General features: G+C 48.1%; 1 protein-coding gene across 1 annotated transcript; it reads left to right on the forward strand.

The window, feature by feature from the left end:
* Nucleotides 1–390: 390 nt before the first annotated feature.
* LOC114028035 (zinc finger protein OZF-like) lies at nt 391–18,638 on the forward strand. The gene is given in 8 exon segments (XM_027842226.1): nt 391–471; nt 2,736–2,750; nt 2,752–2,815; nt 4,513–4,516; nt 7,485–7,569; nt 9,845–9,971; nt 10,703–10,804; nt 17,401–18,638. Coding segments are annotated over 8 exon segments (1,578 nt in total). The 3' UTR covers nt 18,501–18,638.
* Nucleotides 18,639–19,149: the final 511 nt, after the last annotated feature.

Here is a 19,149-nt window from a genome sequence, read left to right on the forward strand (position 1 = left end):
AAGTCTTAATCTGGGACCCCCAAATCTGAATGGGAAAAAAGTACATCTATATATCAGTATAATTGGCATTTTTTGGGTAATCCTTCATATTTCATTTTATGCATTTACAAACAGGATGACTCTGAAAAGGGGTCCCTACGCTTCCCAGACTCACTGCCGCAGGGTCCAGGGCACTACACAGGTGCAGAACCCCGATAGCAGGCAGGTTCCTTAGCCTTAGGAGGAAAGAAGGGCTGAACACGTGGTCTCTTGCAGGAGGGGGAGTGGTTCTGTCGGGAGGGGGCGGGGCAGTCGGGGGAGCTGGGTCTCTGATTGGAGAAAGGGAACTAGTGACGCTGATTGGTCGAAAGCTCCATGCACCGCCTTCTCCCTCCGCCTCCTGATGAACGCATGCGCATGGCGCCTGTCAGCCATTCTGGGCTTGTTGCTGGTGAGCGTGATGTGAAGTGGCTACCCGGGGAGGGGAGGCAGGTACTGGAGTGTTAGGGTGAGGGATGAGGAGGGGGCCGGGACAGCAGCGCTGAGCGAGAAGAGCCCCGCCAACCTGGGGATGAGGTGGGCGTGGGCGGGGAGAAACCGAGCATGCGCAAGCGCAGAACTGTAGTTCGGCCAGACTGGACACTGGGCTGCCGTGGGGGGGTGAGGGTGGCTGACACTGAGCATGCGCAAGAGCGGAACTGTAGTTCTGCCGGACTGGACATTGGGCTGCCGTGGGCGGGGTGAGGGTGACTGAGATTGAGCATGCGCAAGAGCGGAATTGTGAGCGGCACTCTCGGCTGCCGTGAGGGTGGCTGACACTGAGCATGCGTAGAGATGAAGCGCTAGACATTGACATTGTGGGCGGCGCCCGGGCGGGCGGAGCAGAATATTCACTGGGGTTCCCTAAGCGAGGCTGGGGATGGGGCGTGAGGGGTGAGGTTTTGTGAAAAGAGGCAGGAAGGGGCGCAAACGCTGAAGTGCAGAAGGGGCAGGTGCGCGGAGCTGGGGGGTTGGAGATGAGCCTCTGTTGGCGCGAAGGGGGAGAACCAGTTTTGGGGGAGTCGGGAAGCTTGGTGTGCCGCCCCCCCACCACGTTGTCTCATCGGGTACAATTGAAGCCCCATGAGGGCAGGCTTGATTTTCCTTTTGTCTTTTACCTCCCCAGCATCTGGCACACAGTAGGTGCTTAATAAGTGCCTGTGGCTGATTGATTTCTCGTTTGGGTGGCCTCCTGGTGGTCAGCAGGACAACAGATCTGCCCCAGCATGAGTCGGGGGGTGGGAAGTGTGGGGGTGATGTATGGGTGAGGAGGAGCATTCTGGGCAAGAAGAGAGGAAAGTGAGGCCAAAGCAGGAGGGCTGGAGGGACTGGAGGCTGCGGGGAGGCGAGAGGCTCCTACCTTGGTGTTTCTGTGCCGGGCTTCTCTGTGGGCACACAGACAACAAAAGCTCCAGCTGGGATCCAGGCTCTGCCCTAGATGTTCCTCACCCCTTGTCTGGCCTTACTGTCTGTATCCAGGAGGCCAGGGCCTGGATCTTGCTGCTTAGGGGGGAGAGGTGGGCAGGCAGTGTGTTTGGGCCTGTCTGTGTCTCTGTATCAGAGCCACCTCCAGAAGTTTTATCTATGATGTTTTGCCGATAACACCTCATTGCTTCCTGGGGTTCATGGCATTTGAATGCCCCGTTTCCAGTGTCCTAGGTTTAAGCTCTCTTATTTCGGGACTGCTGCTTCCAACATGAATAAGGGGATAGTAAGAAGCAGCACCCCAGGACCGGATAAAACTGTCAGATTTCTGAGCTGCTCTCCGTGGTCCTTAAGGATTTCGGGAATTGGTCAATAAACAGTTACTAAGTGGCTTCTGTGTGCCAGGTGCGGTGCCCTGCTCTGGGCTTACAGAAAGGTCAAAGTAAAGTATCTGCCTCCAGGGTATTTACAGTCTAATTGAGGAAACCACATGCAAACAACTATGTGCAAGCCACATACCCCGGGATCAGTTGCGGAAAGTCTGCAAGTGGGGTAGGTATGACATGATTGGAGAAGGGCAAGTGTCCTGATTTCCAGAAAGGGAAGAGAACGGGATTTGTCAATGATAGGACGGTGCTACTGAGTTGGGTTCAGAGCAGATAATGGATTTTCCAGATTTTAGCCAAGCATTTGACAGAATCTTTCTTGCTTTTCTTGTGAAGAAGATGGAGAGGTGGGCAGTTGACATGTATGGCAAGGTGGGTGTGGCCAGGCAGAGTGACTGTTCCCAGAGTCCAATCGTTCACTACTGGTTTGGGAAAGGAGAGCTTTGTGGTCCTGCCCCAGGAATCAGCTGAGACTGATTTTTTGTTTTTTCCTTTTGTATCCCTAGTGCCCACCACAGGGCCTGGCATGTGGTAGGTCCTAAATAGAGACTTGTTCGTTGATTGCTTGGCCTTGTGCCATTTAATGTTTAATCCTTACTTTGAGGAAGGCATTGGTGGTCTTCTGATCCAGTTCTCAGGTGAGAAGAAGCCGATTTGTGGCCCTGAGCTCTGTGTCCTGGAATCCTCCCTGTCCACTGGCCTGAAGGTGTAACTTCTGTCTGTTGCTCTGTCTCTGACCCTGGGTGGAGCGGGCTCCTCCTTTGCTCCACTGTCCCCTCTCTCAGTAACAAGGTTGGGAGTCATGCCTAGAGTGGGGCAGAGTGGAAGGGGGTGGGGGAGGATCTTCCTAGCTTGTTGAATCTGGGAGTGCTGGGACCCTCTTCATGGTTCCTTTTTCTTTCCTAGCTTTGCTTTCCGAGGACGCTGCGCTTTCCCACAAGTGGAACAGAGAGAGGAAGGACTAGCTCCTGGGCTCCGTCTTCCAGGTTCAAGGTGAGTTGGAGTTTCCTTTCTTTCCTGGTTTGCCATGTCTAGTCCTGTCTCCTCTGTCCCTCCCGCTCCTCTTCTGGCCTCCTGTCTGGACAATCTCAGCAGCAGCGTTCTCATGGGGCTCCCTGAGCCCAGGCACTGCTCCTCCCGATCGAGCCTGCGCACACTTTTCAGCTTGGTCTGGCCGGTGCTAAAGGGCACCTCCCCCGCCCCCGTCTCCCCACGACCTTCCTTTCTCAGCCGTAAAGCTACACTTGGCTTAACTCTGCTCCTCCCTCTCGAGGTTGGTCCGTTTCTTCCGAAGCCACTTCTGGTGCCATGTGCTCTCAGGAGCATTAGGAGCATGGGAAGCCCACCCTGAAATCAGAAAGCTTGGATGCAGTCCTGCTTCTGCTCCGGCCCGCTGGGTGACTCCGGGTCAGTCGGTGACATATGCCATCTGGGCCTTAGGTTCCCCCCCCCCATACAATGCTGTGCTTGTGTCTGGCCCTTTGGAACCAGAGCCCCATGAAGTCAATCAAGAGTGCAGAACTCATCACGTACGTTTTTGAGAGCATCAGAAACATCCTAGAAAAGGCTGTGATAAGAAATCATCTTTGGATATGGCCCCAAGGCCAGCGCTGCCTCTTCTCTTTCTAATGCACTCTCTCTCTCTGTCTCTCTGTCTCTTGTCTCTCTGTCTCTCTGTCTCTGTCTGTCTCTCTCTGTCTGTCTCTCTGTCTCTGTCTCTTTCTGTTGTTAACACTGGGTGTGAGATCCCCAGACTTGAGAGAGGTTCTGCCCAATTAGTCCCCCTGGGACCACCTTCTTGTGCCCAGTGGCCCCTTTGATGAGCCTCTTGCCACGCTCCTCCCAAGTCTTCCCCAGAGCGCTAAGAATGTCTGAATGCACCACTTCATGCTGCCATGCTGTCCTTCAGTCGTTGCAGACTGGCAGATACCCTGGGGATAACTTGAGGCCAAGGCTCCAACTGGGGCAATCATCTGCAAAGCCTCTTTTGCCTTGCTTTCCTCCCTGGCTGGAGCTGCTGGGGCCCTAGGTGTGGGTCCAGCTCTGAGAACCACGGCTCCTGCCTGGCTGTGGCCTGCGCTGGCTGCTGCTCTTGGCCGCGCTGTGTTGGTCCACTTGGCTCTTGTTGGGTACGTGGGGGTCTGTGCACACCCAGACTTTCCTGGTCTCCTGAACCGCCACTGTGGGTGAGGGCCGGAGACTGGTAGACTCCATGGTGGCGCTGTTCTCATCCACAAGGAACCTCCCAGTTTAGCGCATTGGGCTGAAATTAACAGGGATCCATATAAAGTCTTCTACTTGGTATAGAAACCATACCACAAGTAGTTTGGGGGGGCATGGGTAGACTGCAGATGTTCTGAAAAGGATCTCAAGGTTTCAGTGGACTGCAAGCTCCATAGGGATCAGCATTTGTGATGCAATAGTGAGAGAGGCCAATGTGACCTTGAGCTGCACCCAGGTCTAGGGAGGGGATGGTCCCTCTGGCCGTCCCTCTGGTCAAGTTTGGACACCACTGTTGAAGAAGTCATGGATAACTGGAGAGTGTCCAGAGAAGGATGACCAGGACGCTGAAGGGCCTTGCATGAGGCTCAGTGAAGAAACGGGCCTGGTGAGCCCGAGGAGGAGGAGCCACAGGCTGGCGGGGAGTGCAGGAGGGGCCGCCTTTGGCCTCTTTGGCCTCGAGGCTTGTTGTGGTTTGTCCGTGGTTCTCAACGGGGACCATGACATCAGGAAGGTGATGCCATGGCTTCCAGGTGAACTGAACTTAAGTGAGGCCGGGCTGTGCCGAGTCACCAGCTTCACTCTCCCCTGGAGCCCTCAGGGTCCAACGGCTAGATAGAAATGCACCACCCCACCCCGACCCAGGCTAGAGCCAGGGTCAAGGAGGGTAGAATTTGCAAAGAAGCAAGTTTGAGCTCACAGGCAAGGAGAGGTCCGGGCCATGAGAGTTGCCATGAGGGGGGTGGGCTTCTCCTCAGAGGGTGCTCCTGAGCAGAGGAGGGATGGCCGCTTGGTGGGTGTGTAACAGTGGAGATTTCTTTCTGGGGATTCTTTGTACGAGATGGCCACAGAAGCCCCTTTCAACTTTCCCATTCTGTGATTAGAATTTCAATTATATCAAATTGAAAAGTTTTTGCATGGGTGAAGAACAGTGAATGGCCTGTGGGAGTGTTAGCTGTTTTGGCTGATGTATTCTTCTGTTGATGGTGCAGACCTTGCAAGCCACAAAATTCCCATGGTATTTTTTACAGGAATTATTGTTGTGATGTGTCTTTCTTGTCCTTTGTGTGTGTTTTTTTAAAGCCAGAATGTAAGATTTTTCATTTTCCCCTGTTCAATTTGATCTCATAAGATTTGGTCCATTGATCTAGTCTGTGGAGATTTTTTTCTGTTAAATAGTATTTTATTTTTTGCAATTACACATAAAGACAATTTTTTGGGGGGGGCAAGGCAATGGCGTTAAGTGACTTGCCCAGGGTCACATAGCTAGTAAGTGTTATGTGTCTGAGGTCAGATTTGAACTCAGTTCTTCCTGAATCCAGGGCCAGTGCTCTATCCACTGCGCCACCTAGCTGCCCCAAAGACAATTTTTAACATTCATTTTTAAAATAAAATTTTGAGTTCCAAATTTTCTCCCTCCCTCCCTGACTTCCCTTCTCTCTAAGATGATAAGCAATTTCATATAGGTTATATATGTGCAATCATCTAAAACGTATTTCCATATTAGTCATGTTCTATAAGAAGAAACAGAACAAAAGGGAAAAAAACTACAAAAAAATAAAACAAGTGAGACTAGCACGCTTCAGTCCGTACTCAGAGTCCGTTAGTGAATGACATTTTTCTTCACAAGTTCTTTGGAATTGTCTTAGATCACTGCATTGCTGAACAGAGTTAAGTCATTCATAGTTGATCATCACACAGTGTTGCTGTTACTTTGTACAATGTTCTCCTGGTTCTGCCCATTTCACTTTGCATCAGTTCCTGTAAGTTTTTCCAGGTTTTTCTGAGATCTACCTGCTCATCATTTCTTATTCAGCCATTCCCCAATTGGTGGGCACCCCCTTAATTTCCCATTCTTTGCCACCACAAAAAGAGCTGCTATGAATATTTTTGTACATGTGGGTCCTTTTCCCATTTGTATGATCTCTCTGGGATACAGCCCTAGAAGTGCTGTTACTGGGTCAAAGGGCATGCACAGTTTTATAGCCCTTTGGGCATAGTTCCAAATTGTTCTCCAGAATGACTGGATCAGTTCACAACTTGTGGAGATGTTTTAGGATCTTAATTTGACAAGCGTTATTTCTATACCTTTGTTCAAAATAACTATAGAAATGTCAGCTAATGAGTTCAGGGCATTAAGCATCACTGGTTTCCATCACCTCCTTCCTGCCTCTCTCGTAGAATTACCTAGTATTTATTTGATATCTACTTATGTGCACGTCATCTCCTCCCATAGAATGTTAGCTCTTGGAAGGACAGATCTACTCTATCTCTGTGGCCTAAAGTGACAGGCCATCGCCCCGTTGTTTAACTAGCTCACCATCCTCCTGATTTCTCTGACCAAAGCACCTTCCCCATCTGCCAGTCACCTGTGTGTTGTTTCTCCTTATTAGAATGTAGAATGTAGAATGTCTCGCTTTTGTACTAATACCCCAGCTGTGGCCACATTCCTTGGCACGTAGTGAATATTTAATGAAGCCTTTTTCATTCCTTCATTCACTCACAGTGCCGGGCACATAACAGGCAAGTAATAAGTGCTTGGTGACATGGCCAAAGACAAATGCTTTGGATATTCAGCTAGAGTCATGAACCAGTCAGTCAGCACAAGCTTATGCTGTCCCTACTCTGTCCGGTGCCAAGCTAGATTCTGGGCCTCTGAAGACAGAAGTGAAAGAGTCCCTCTCCACAGAATTCATGTTCTCTTTTTTTTTTTTTGGCTAAGCAGTGGGGTTAAGTAACTTGCCCAGGGTCACTAGAATTCATATTCTCTCATGGGAAAACATTCCTTTTAAGCTAAAACTGATACATCAATGATGAATTTTTGGTCTTGAGTTAGTCAAACATTTGAGCGTCCAAAATTAAACTCTTAGTTTTTGAATTGGTGACTGATAGACTTAGGGTCCTGGAAGAGGCATGGGTAAATGAAATAATTAACACAAGTATAGGGGACGGACAAGAGAAAGGGATCACTCTCTCCTCAGATAAGCATGGTGGACAAGAAGGAAAATCATGATACAGAATGCTCTTAAGGTAAAGAAGGAAATTGAGTCAACTCCCATGGAATGATGTCAGCCTTGTTTGCAACGTGGCTGGAGTGGGCATTTGGGCTTTAAGATGGTGGAAAACCTTGGACCGATGGGGTGGAGAATGTGAAAAGGAGTCAGCGGATGAGGGAAGGGGTCATCACTAGTTGTGAGGATCCTGTTGAAAGTAGCATGAATATGCCACATACCCCATCACAATTCAGTTTTAAACTCTCTTTGGAAGCACTTGGCAGCCCAGGGATAGAGGTGGAGAAAGGTGATGGAGAGGTGAGCCAGACGGTGTGATTGACATGGAAGAGGGCTTCAGGATGAGGGAGTCTGGTGTCTGGTGAGGACTGTGGGAAGGTACGAGGCAGGACTGACTCCTTCATCACTCCTTTCTTCTCCACAGCGAGGCCTTCTCAAGAGCCTGCCCGTCGTCAGGACAGAAGCACAGAGAAATGATGACGTCTGGGCTTCTGACAGCCAGGCCCCAGGTGAGCTTAGGTGTCCTTTCCCTTCCTTTGGATAGGCTGGGCTCATCCGGGGTCTGTGCACTCAGGGCTGGGAGTTCGCAGAGTCCCGGGAAGGAGCTCTAAGGGAATAGTCCCTGCTGCATGCCCGGCTGGAGGGCCCCCTGCCGAGAGGGAATCCAGGCTGTCTTGAGAGCGTCTGGTGAGGAGGGGCAGTTCCTCCACGCCATCCCGCGCCCCTTTGGATGGCCTTAGTCTTTCCTTAGGCTCAGCTGACCCAGTCTTCTCTGTGAGTCCACTCACTGCTCTGACCTCTCCCGTCTGGGGACAAGCAGACGCAGAAGTTTAATCTGTCTCCTATGTATTCAGATGTCAGATACTTGGAAAGAACTTTTCTGTCTTCCCCCAAATAAGCTCTAGGCCCTAACGTCCCTAGTTCCCTCAGCCTTTTCTCCAATGGCAAGACTCGGTCACTCCCCCCCGGCTTTGCTCCCCTCGGCGTCCTTCTTGTGGCACCAGAACTGGGGACAAGCTCATGGGACGCGTCTGGTGAGCCCTTCACCATCGTAGTGTAGGACAGCCCGACTCCTCCGACACCACACCACGTCGTGGTGCCGTGGCATGCGCGTGTTTCCCCGTAGCGAGCTCGATGTCTGCTGACACAAGCGGTGTGGCATCTGTGACTTCTCCTTCTTGTGTATGTGCATCTGAACTCTTCACCCCATTGAAGTCTCCCTTTCCCCCAGTTCAGTTTCATCATCAGATTCAGCCCAGGGTTCTAGCCTGGCAAGACCTTGTTTAATCCTGCCGTTCGTTGCATTAGCTGTACCTTGCAGGGCGATTTTCTTGGGGCTCCCTTTGGGAGATGATTAGTGGCTATGAATTTGATCAGTAAAGTGAACTTCTCTTAATGGGACGGGGTGGAATACAAAATGAGACTCGTGGTAAACTGGTTCCATAGAATTTAGAGGTCAGAGCGTTGGCCATTGGGTTCAGCGTGTACCCAGAAAAGAGTCTAGGCTCTGCCGTGTTTGCCAAGTAGTCACCAGCCTCTGCTTTGGGACTTGCGAGGAAGGGGAGCCCGCCAGCGCCGGGGGACGCCCGTTCCACTTCTGAGTCCCTTGCTTGGTTTCCCTAAGATGGCTTTGCTGACATCAAACCTAAGTACACCTCTCTGCGACGTCCCCCCTCTGCTGCTTATTCTGTTCTTGGAGGCCAGACAGAATAGGTCTAATCTCTCTTCCACATGAAAACTCAGTCGGTCAGAGACTCCTCAGGGGCCCTGCCAACACAGAGAGAGTGCTCTGACTGGGATTAGAGACATTCACAGCCTGGTGCCCGCCTCCCCTCCATGCGCTCTGTGATCCCGCTCCTCTGGCCTGCTCAGCAGGTCACTGCCCCCGATGCCGCACCTTTGCACTGGCTGAGCCTCACGCCTGGCTTGCCCTGCCTCGGCATCCCTGCCGTCCTCTAAGACCCGGCTCAGATCCTGCCTCCTGCCAGGGCCCCTTGGCCTCCCGGCTTACTCCGTATCTGCTGTGTGTACACAGTTATTTAGTTGTTGTTTTCCCATTAGAATGTAAGCTCCTTGAGGGCAGGGCCCCCCAGCTTTAGCACGGCCTCTGGCGGGAGTAAACACCTCAGTGCTTGTTGACTGAGGGCAGATGCCCAAGGCCGAGAAATGTTTCACATGAAGTCATGCTTGCAGTCATCAGCCTGGGCTTTCACGCGTCTTGTCTCTGCTTATCCACATCTGTTACTGGAGATTTCCCACAGCCAGGACGACTTTTCAGAAATTCCTCAGCTCGTCGTCGATGATGCAGGCTAGCGCCAGTACCGAGAGCCAGGCGCCCTGGCACTTGGGACAAGAGGAGGGGGCCGCTTCTGTAGAGGACCCTCGCTGCCCCCTGTGGCCTCCGTGACTGTTTGATGTAGCAGTCTACTGGACCAGTTGTTTGACTTACCACGTATTTCTTTTCCTTTTCATACTTCTACTATCTTTCTAATGACCCCCTCCACCTCCTCCTCCTCCTCCTCCTGCTCGGTCTGGTGGAATCCTCTTCAGGTCCTTGCCTCCAAACCACTTTCTTCTCCATTTCCTTCTTGCTCTGCCCATACCCTTCCCTCTTCTCTGGCTCCTTCTCTGACAGAAGCCGAGAGTCAATCGGTAGTTAGCATGGAGTATTCAAAATCCTTAGTGATGGGAGACCCTGCCACACACCCTGCCAACTCCATGGGTCTTCTGGTGATTGTGTGAGTGATGGTCTTTACATGGGTGGTAACGCATTTGATGTTTCAGTGCCCAGTAACGTTCAGGGACGTGGCCGTGGACTTCTCCTCGGAGGAGTGGAGGCGCCTGAGCCCGGCCCAGAGGGCCCTGTACCGGGACGTGATGCTGGAGATCTATGAGAACCTGGTGTCCGTGGGTAAGTGTGGCTGCCCCGTGACTTGAGCCATCTCTGCGTTCTCCCCTGTGCCCGCCTCCTGAGGTCTGAAGGGCTGCCCTGAGATTTTGTTTAATGTCCAAGAGTCATATATGCATATATAGATGTAGCTATACACATGAGTATCTGTGTATTCAATGCACATACACATGCGTGTGCATAGACATGTACACACACACACATATATATATGTATGCATGCATGTGCCTGTATGTATGTGTATATAAATAAATACAGATACAGGAGAGAGAAAGAGAGAGACGGAAAGGGTAAGGCAGAGAACAAGAGAGGAAGGGAGGAAGAGGAGGAGGAAGATGGACAGGGAGACTGATCAGTGGGGAGGGTTCAGAACCCTGGGGATGTTTCTGCTCCCTGCCCGGGGGTCCACAGGAGCCCCACAGCTTCCTTCAGCTCCCCTGCATTCTTTACTTTTCAGTCACAACTTCTTGGTGAAGTCAAGGGGCGGATACCTGAAGACATAAGATTCCCCTCTATTAGCAGGGCGGGGTCAGATGACTGAATTTTCCCTCTGCGCCCCTGTCAGCTGTGTGACCTGCCCTTGGACTGGGATAGAATAGTAGAACCCAGAATGTCCTCAGGAGGTCCTTTGTCCCATCTCTTCCTAGCATCTCTTCTTTTCCCAGAAGATAAAGAGGCTGAGGTTGAATTCTGAGAGCTGTCTGTCCCAAAGCCTTTCCCTATTGTATCTCCAGGAGCTGGGCTTCCAGTGTCCAAACCTGATGTGATCTCCCTGTTGGAGAGAGGAGCAGCTCCACATAAGCCTAAGGGAAAAGTCCCCCGAGGCACCTGCCCAGGTGAGTGAGTGGTGGACAGGCTGAGAGGATTCTGGTCATTCAGATGGAAATGCGTTTGAATGATTGGCCAGGGAATTCTCGAAGCCCCGAGGCATTTGGGGAGGACCTTGGGCACCAGCTTCCTTATCTACCTTCATCTTTCTTTTGAGCAAAACTGTTGCTGATCTCTGTCTGTCTCCCTCCAGCCTAATGCCATTCTTGTAGAAAGTGATATCATCTCTGTGATATTTGGAAACACTTGTTACGGCTTCTGTCCATTGTGCTGATTTGGAAGCAATCTCTCCCTCTGCTTCATTGGTCACTCTCAGGCAACAATGGATAAATGGTTAAAGGGAACAAATAGATAATTTCCAAAACAAGAAACCTGAATTGTGAATGATTTCTTGAAATAATGCTCAACCTCACCAGTGTTCAGGAAATGCAAATTAAAGCATCTCTCAGGTCCGAGACTGTACTCGACACATGGGCAAATGTAACAAAAAGGAACAAAATTCGGACTGGGGGGTTTGTGGAGAGAAAGGTGCATTCGTTCATTGCCAGCGGGAGCACCTCCTCTTTCTTTGGATTTCTGGGATGCCCAATTTCATAGAACACGGGTCGTTTCAAAGGCGTGAGGCCAGCCCTTAACTGCTTCACCCATGGGGTTCTCCCAGTTTTTTGCATCTGAGGTCTTTTCTTCTTCCTTTCTATAACGTCCTGCACGTGGACTTTGATCCGTGGATCGAGAGATCCTACGGTGTGACGGTATGGGACTTCTCACAGCAGGTGGCCATTTTCTTTTCCACTAAGATGGGCCCCCATTCCCTGCTGCCCCCATGAGAGAATGAGGTGCCTATTTCTGCCCAGCCTCGACAGCCAGGAAGTTTTTAAAAACACTTCTTGCCGATCTAATGGGTGTAAGATAGTATCTTCTCAGAGTTGCTTCCTCTGGAATTTTTACAGTTATTGGAGAGTTCTAACAGCACTTCAGGTGGGTATTGAAAATTTGTGTTTCTCTTATTGAGAAATCCACACTGTTATTTCACCACACATCTACTGAGCGACAGAGCCTTCTTTTCTAAATTTGTTTCAGTGCCTTATGGATTTTTAATATCTTTTTAAATGGTTGTCTGAAAGTCATTTTTCCTTCTTTAGTCTCATTAGGTTTATTTTTTATGTCAGTCAGCCAGCATTGATTGAGTACTTTCTATATGCCAGGCACTGTGCCACGGTCAGACGAGATTTATAAAGAGGCAAAAACAGCCCCTTCCCTCAAGGACCTTACGTTTTAAAAGAGGACATGTGTAAATAATTAGGTGCTTAATTAGGTGCAGGGACAGCTGGTGGCACAGTGGAGAGAGGGCCAGGCCTGGAGTCAGGAAGAACTGGGTTCAAAATCAGCCTTAGACACTTACTAGTTGTGTGCGCCTGGGCAGTCGGTTCACCTCTGCTTGCCTCAGTTTCTTGATCTGTAAAGGGCAGACAGTAATAGCGCCTGCCTCTCAGGATTGCTGTGAGGATCACGGTGTCTGGCACACAGTAGGCACTAGATAAGTGTTAACTGCTATTATTGTTGTTGTTGATAATATTACAAGGTATATACAGAACAGACAGAAGGGAGCCTTGGGGGTACGAGGCTCAGAGGGCTGGCTGGACCAGTAGAAGCCTCCTGCAGAAGGTGGGCTTGGGCTGAGTCTGGGAGGAACCAGAGGTGGGGGACAGCCAGAGAACATGCCTGGGCCAAGGGATGGGAGAGCCAAGAGGCCAATGTCACTGAATCAAAGAGGGCGTGCAGGGGAGTCAAGTGTGAGAAGCCTGGACAGGGAGGAAGGGGGCAGCCGATGAAGGGCTTTGAAGGCCAGGCAGAGCATTTCGTACTTGCTCTTGGAGGTGATGGGGAGCCATATAGGGAGTGGAGTACTTTAGGAAAATCACTTTGGTGGCAGAATGGGGGATGGACTGAAGTGGGGAGAGACCGGAGGCATGCAGACCCACCTGCAGCTGTTGTGGTAGTGCCGAAGTGAGGTGAGGATCAGGATAGCAGTATTGGAGAGACGCTGCAGGGATGAAATCGACCAGCCTTGGCGCCATATTGGACATGGAGGGTCAGAGCGAGTGCGGGGTCCAGGAAGATACCTGGTAGAGAACTGGCTGGATGGTGTTGCCCTTTACAGTAATCGGGAAGGCAGGAGGTGGAGGGAGGATTTAGGTTTAGAGTTTAAGGTGTCTACTGGACATCCAGTTGCAGATATCTAAAAGTCAGATGGAGGTGGGAGATTGGAGGTCAGCCGAGAGATTTGGGCAGGAGAGGTAGAGCTGCGAATCATCAGCACAAGTAGTAGAAGGCATCTGAATGATAGGAGGTGGGGAAGAGGGGACGAGAGGGAGCTCACAGCAAATGGTCTCCATTTTTTCTGTAAAAATACGAGGCAAAGTTCTCAGCTGAGAGAGTGAGAGGATGCCTAGCCTGGGAAATTTGGGGAGGATGAGGAGGTTTGGAAGACCTGCTGTGGAGAGCAGAAGAGAGTTGATTAGGGAGGTACAGTAGAATTGCCTGGCAGCAGTGAGGGCCCAGTGGAGGACGTGCAATGTAACTTTATAGTGGACTCGGGCAGAATGGTTGCATGATTTTCTCCATCTTTGTTCAGCAGCATGTGTGTAAGAATGAGGGCTCCAAGCGGTGGGAGCGATCCAAGGCTGAGGTCTGGTTGGGCATAATCGGAGATATGATAAGGGGGCCAAGGATTCAAGAGAGGAGGACAGTGTGGGGTTGAATGGCCTCACCAAGGAGTCCAGATGGGGAGAAGAGGAGAGAGTGGCTGGTGCAGGGGAGATGGCCTGGGAGAGAACGGAGGGGTCGCGGGGAGGATGACGAGCGATTAGGTCAGGGGAGGCCGAGAGAGAAATGAATGCCGATAGATTGTGGTCGAGTGAGGGGATTTCAGAATGCTTGAACATGGAAGTGGTGCATTTGTGGGTGAGGGCGAGATCCAGGGTGTGACCACCTTTGTGTGTGGCTAAGGTGGGGTGGCCGAGTAGCTAGTGGGAAGCAAGTCGGTTGAGGAGTTGAGAGGTTGGGGTGTTTGAGGAGAGTCAGTATGTATGTCGAAGTCCCTTAGTGAGAGGGCAGGAGTTGGGGAGGAGAGAAAATTGGGAACGCATATTTGTTGCCTATGGAGTAGGCATTCCAGAAAGCACAGCGAAAGGGGAAGCTTTCCAGTGGAGGGTTGTGGGAGTCGGGTTAAGGGGGTGGGAGGAAGGTAGGGGGATAGTGGCGAAGGGAGAATGGGGCTTCAGTAATGACAGCGGGGGTTCAGTGTCACTGATGGGGAGAGTATGACCTGATGAGTTTCTCAGTCATTGAAGAAAGAGGTTGTAGGTTGTCAGCACGTAGGTGAGGGAAAGAATTCTCGTTTTTTCTTAATTTGTATTAATATGTTTTGTTTTTACATAATTTTATTTTCTAATCTCTTTCTCCCTGCTTCCCTGTGGGGAGAGCCATCACTTAGAAAAAAGATCAGAAATAAAAGAGGAAAAAAACACCTTCCAAAAGTACGCGCAGCCTTCACATCCATCACATCTGGTCGTGTATGCCGTGTTCCTGCCCTGAGGCCCCCGCCTCTTCAGAGAGGGCGGGGAAGCATTGCGTATGTTGTTTTGCCAGTCTGGCTTACTTCCCTCAGCATCTGTCTTCCTGCACCCTTCTGAATTCTTCTTGTATGTTGTTCTGAAGGTACCATCACGTTCCATTACAGCCCGGTTCTGATCAGTGTGAGTAAGGAACCCCCAAAGTGGTCACATTATTTGAATTTATTCTGCGTGTTTCCATCGGGTTGGAACCATGAGCCATATTGTCTGTCACTATAACATCGACTAGTTTGAATTCAGATCTGTGACTCTAGGAGGAGACTCGTTATTCTCACTAATCGGGACCTCGCTGTGTTTGAGCCAGTTGCAACTTGTCGAGCCATTCTCTGACTCTTGGTAGTTAGCTCTCCAAGAACGGCTCCTATGAGTGTTTTCACGTACGTCGAACCTCTGCTTCTCTTTGTGTTTAATCTTCTTGGGGGAATACTTAGCAACGGGAAATCTCGGTGAAACTGAAGCCGCATTTTGGTCACTCTCTTAGTGTAATTCAGAATTGTTCTTCAGAAGGGTTGGATTAATTCACCATCGTCATGTTAATGATTGTCTTTTCACGACCCTTCCAATATTGACTGTTGCCATCTTTTGTGTCTTTACCAGTGTTCTGGGTAGGAGATGAAACCTTAGAGTTGTTTTGATTTGCATTTGATAATAATGATGATAATAATAGTTTCTCTCAAATAATTTGGAAAAATCTTTCATATGTTTATTAAAGTTCTCATTTCTACATTTTAGGACTGTTTGTTCATATTCTTTGACTGCTTATCCATTGGAGAATTGCCGTAGGTGTGAGACATACACACACACACACATACATACATACACACACATGAACATACATAACATACACGTCGAATTTCCCAAACGTCTTGGTTATCAGACTCTTACCAGAGTAAGAAATTTTTTCCCATTTGGATTCTTTTCCTCTTATACTAATTACATTGATTTTGATTGGTACACAAACTTTTCAGTTTCCCATAAGAGTAATTATCTGTCTTGTTTTACCTGTCGTGATTGCCTGTGTCCCTAATTTGGTTAAGCCTTCCGTTAGCCATAGTTGTGAGAGGTTCCTAATCTGGTTCTTCCCCAATTTTTCTTGTTATGGTGTGTGAAATCTTTCATATTCTGTCTTTTTTTTTTTCCTTGCATGTCCTCGTAGACTTTTTTTGTGGTACATAGTGCAAGTGTTGATTTCAATGAAATTTCTGCCAAAACTCATTCTGGTTTTCCTAGCAGTTCTTATTGAACAAGTTCTTCCCCAAATATTTCATGTTCTTGGGTTTACTCAGTTGTTTCTGATTCAACCATAGCTAGTCTGCCCCCCTAACCTGTCTTCTGTTTGTTAACCAGTGCTGAATTGTTTTAAGGAGGGAAACTCTTAATCAAGGTATACAGGAAATTGTAAAAGAGAGATTGATAGAAGGGAAGGGGAAAAAGCATTTATATAGCACCTCCTAAGTGCCAGGCACTATACTAAAAGTGTTTTACAAATATTATCTCATTGGATAGAGTATGTATTGAATTAAGTGTTTACTATGGTGGGGGGAGCAGGGATGATATCTGGAGTGAAGCCAGAATTTATATTTTATAAATTTAGGAAGCTGTTTCAGAAAAAAAAAATACATCGTGGTTAGGAAGGGGAAGCTCCTGACTGTGCCGCCTGCTTTGCTAAGAGCCTCCTACAGCTGAGATGTGCCAGGCATTGACACAGATGTGCAAGATCAGCAGACGTCCTCAGCATACGAGTGCTGCAGAAACATCTGTCAGCAAAAAATGTTCCACGTCCCTAATGATAAGAAAAATCTGAATCAGAACAATGGCCCGTGATGGAAGTCATGGAAATAGCTCGTTTTAGGGTGATTGTGAGGAAGTAAGGCAAATGAGGAGATTGTTTGTCCAGCTCTTTGGAAATTAGTTTTGAATTATGTGAGAAAACTCACTAAACCATTGATACCCTTTGACCCAGAGACCCCACCATGGAGCTTCTATGTCAGCAGGGTCAGTTGCAGAAGGAAATGTCTTCTATCTTAGAGCATCACTTTCTGGTCATAAAATACTGAAAGCAAAATAGGTATGTATTGCTTGGGGAATTTGAAACAAAATATGACATATAAATGCAATAGAAGATTATTTGTCTGTGAGGAATGGCAAATATGAATAATTCAGAGAAACATGGAAAGTCTCACGTGAGGTGGTGTAAAGGGAAGAAAGCAGAGCCAACGGCACAGTATGCCCCCGATGACATTCTTATCAATGATATCACGTTAGAGCCGTCCAACACTGCTTACTGGGATTGAGCAGTATCAAGTGTAAAGTATAAAGCACATTTGTACAGCATAATAGACAATGAGTCACACTTCTCAGTTCAGAGATGAGGGACTAGCGATTACTGTGTTGGTTTTTTTGTTTGCTTAAATGTTTTTCTTTGTCACGAGGGAAGGTTTAATTGAGAAGACAGAGGGTGAGAGGCAAATAACTGGACAGAAAAAAAGGAAACAAAAAGTCTTTTGAACAATATATGTTTTGCTTTTAGGTCAAATTTTATTTGAGCAACTATAGGTATTCAAATATATGCAATGAAATACGGTAAAGAAAATGAGAAAAACTTAAGCATGCAAAATTTTAAAAAGGAGAGATTAGAAATGATTATACATGTCTGTAAACTTCCGTGATTTACTGGTCGCTAGCCCCACTCCAGACATAATACCTGTGTCTTCATCACTGTTTTTGTCCTCCTTTTCTTTTCTGTCTATATAATTTCCGTTGGTTCCCTTGGTAGTGGCTGATGTTGCATCTTACTGCATAGTTGTAGTTAGGATGTATAGTGTTCTTTTTGACCTGTTTTCTTCACTCTGCATAACTTCTTTTACGTTTTCCTATATTTAATGGAATGCTTCATTTTTCTGTTTTTAGTGGCACAGTATTATTTAATTAACTTTACCTCATTTAGCTAGTCTCTGGTTTCCACTCAGACTTCGGTAAATGTCGAAGAACACACGTTGGAGAGGTGGTGTATGACTGTAAGGAATGTGGGAAAACCTTTGTCAAAAGGTCAACACTTATTGAACATCAGAGAATTCATACTGGAGCCAAACCCCATGAATGTAATTCATGTGGAAAAGCCTTCGCTTGGTGGCGAAATTTTATGGAACATCAGAGGACTCATACTGGAGAGAAACCATTTGAATGTAATGAATGTGGGAAAACTTTCAGTCGGAGGGGAACCCTTCTTAGCCATGAGAGTAATCATACTGGGGTAAAACCCTTTGAGTGTCATGAATGTGGGAAAGCCTTCAGTCAGAAGGGGCTCCTTGTTAACCATCAGAGGACTCATACAGGAGTGAAACCCTTTGAATGTAATGAATGTGGGAAAGCCTTCTGTCAGAAGGGAAACCTGATGAGCCATCAAAGGACTCATACTGGTGTGAAGCCCTTTGAATGTAAAGAATGTGGGAAAGCCTTCAGTGAGAGGGGCACCCTTATTAGACACCAGAGAATTCATACGGGAGTGAAGCCCTTTGAATGTAACGAATGTGGGAAAGCCTTCAGTGAAAAGGGCACCCTTATTAGCCATCAGAGAATTCATTCTGGAGTGAAACCTTTTGAGTGTAACGAATGTGGGAAAGCCTTTAGTCGGAGAGGGACCCTTGTTAGCCATCAGATGACTCATATGGGAATGAAACCCTTTGAATGTAATGAATGTGGGAAAGCCTTTGGTTGGAAAGGACATCTTATTAGCCATCAGCGAATTCATACTGGAATGCAACCGTTTGAATGCAGTGAATGTGGGAAAGCCTTCAGTCAGAAGGGACTTCTGATTAGCCATCAGAGAACCCATACTGGAGTGAAGCCCTTTAAATGCACGGAGTGTGGGAAAGCCTTCAGTCAGAAGGGAAACCTCCTTAGACACCAGAGAACTCACACTGGGGTAAAATGTTTTCAGTGTCATACGTGCGGGGAAGTCTTCAGTCAGAAGGGACACCTCATTAGACACCAGAGAACTCACGCTGCGGTGAAGCCCTCTGACTGTCAGGACTGGGGAAGCTATTGCTTGGAAAAGAAAACTTACTGAATATGAAAGAGTTTATAATTGAAAGGAAGCTTTTGCAAATAACGTATAGAGTTAATTATCTGAATACACAGGCAATAATAAAGAATAACTATTCTTAAAATGATTTCCATCATTTACATTTTGATGAATAAAAATATTTACAGTAAATTTTATGCGATGATAACATGGTTCTGTTTCTTTCTCTGTGACTTTTGGAACTTTTCTGTTTATTTTTTCAATGATGATTTGATCGCTGTTACTCATAGGCTGGGGGACAGCATTCTCACTTTGTTTTCTTTTATTCACACCACTTTACAAAAGCAAGCAAGAGGAATTAGAACTCCTAACTCGAGGAGACAAATTTGACCTCAGAAGTATTCCTGAGACCTGGTGGGCTGAATCACCGTGGTTGGGTATACCTTAATCAAGAGAAATGGGATGAGCAAAAAGAGGGCAAGGTAACATTATTTATTAAGATGTACTTGGGTGATGATCAATTGGGGAGGAAAAGAAACCATCTTGTCGTTAGAGGGTACTACAGACCACTTGTATACAAAGAGAAGCTAGATGAAGAATTCAGAACACAGCAAAGCATGCTCCAGAGGTCTTTGCTTCTTAGAATCCCAAGCTTCCCTCAAGACTCTGCTCAGATGCTGCCTTCTGCAGGTGG

The sequence above is a fragment of the Vombatus ursinus genome, unplaced genomic scaffold (assembly GCF_900497805.2).
Source record: "Vombatus ursinus unplaced genomic scaffold, bare-nosed wombat genome assembly UNPS02014868.1, whole genome shotgun sequence".
Classification (NCBI taxonomy): Eukaryota; Metazoa; Chordata; class Mammalia; order Diprotodontia; family Vombatidae; genus Vombatus; species Vombatus ursinus.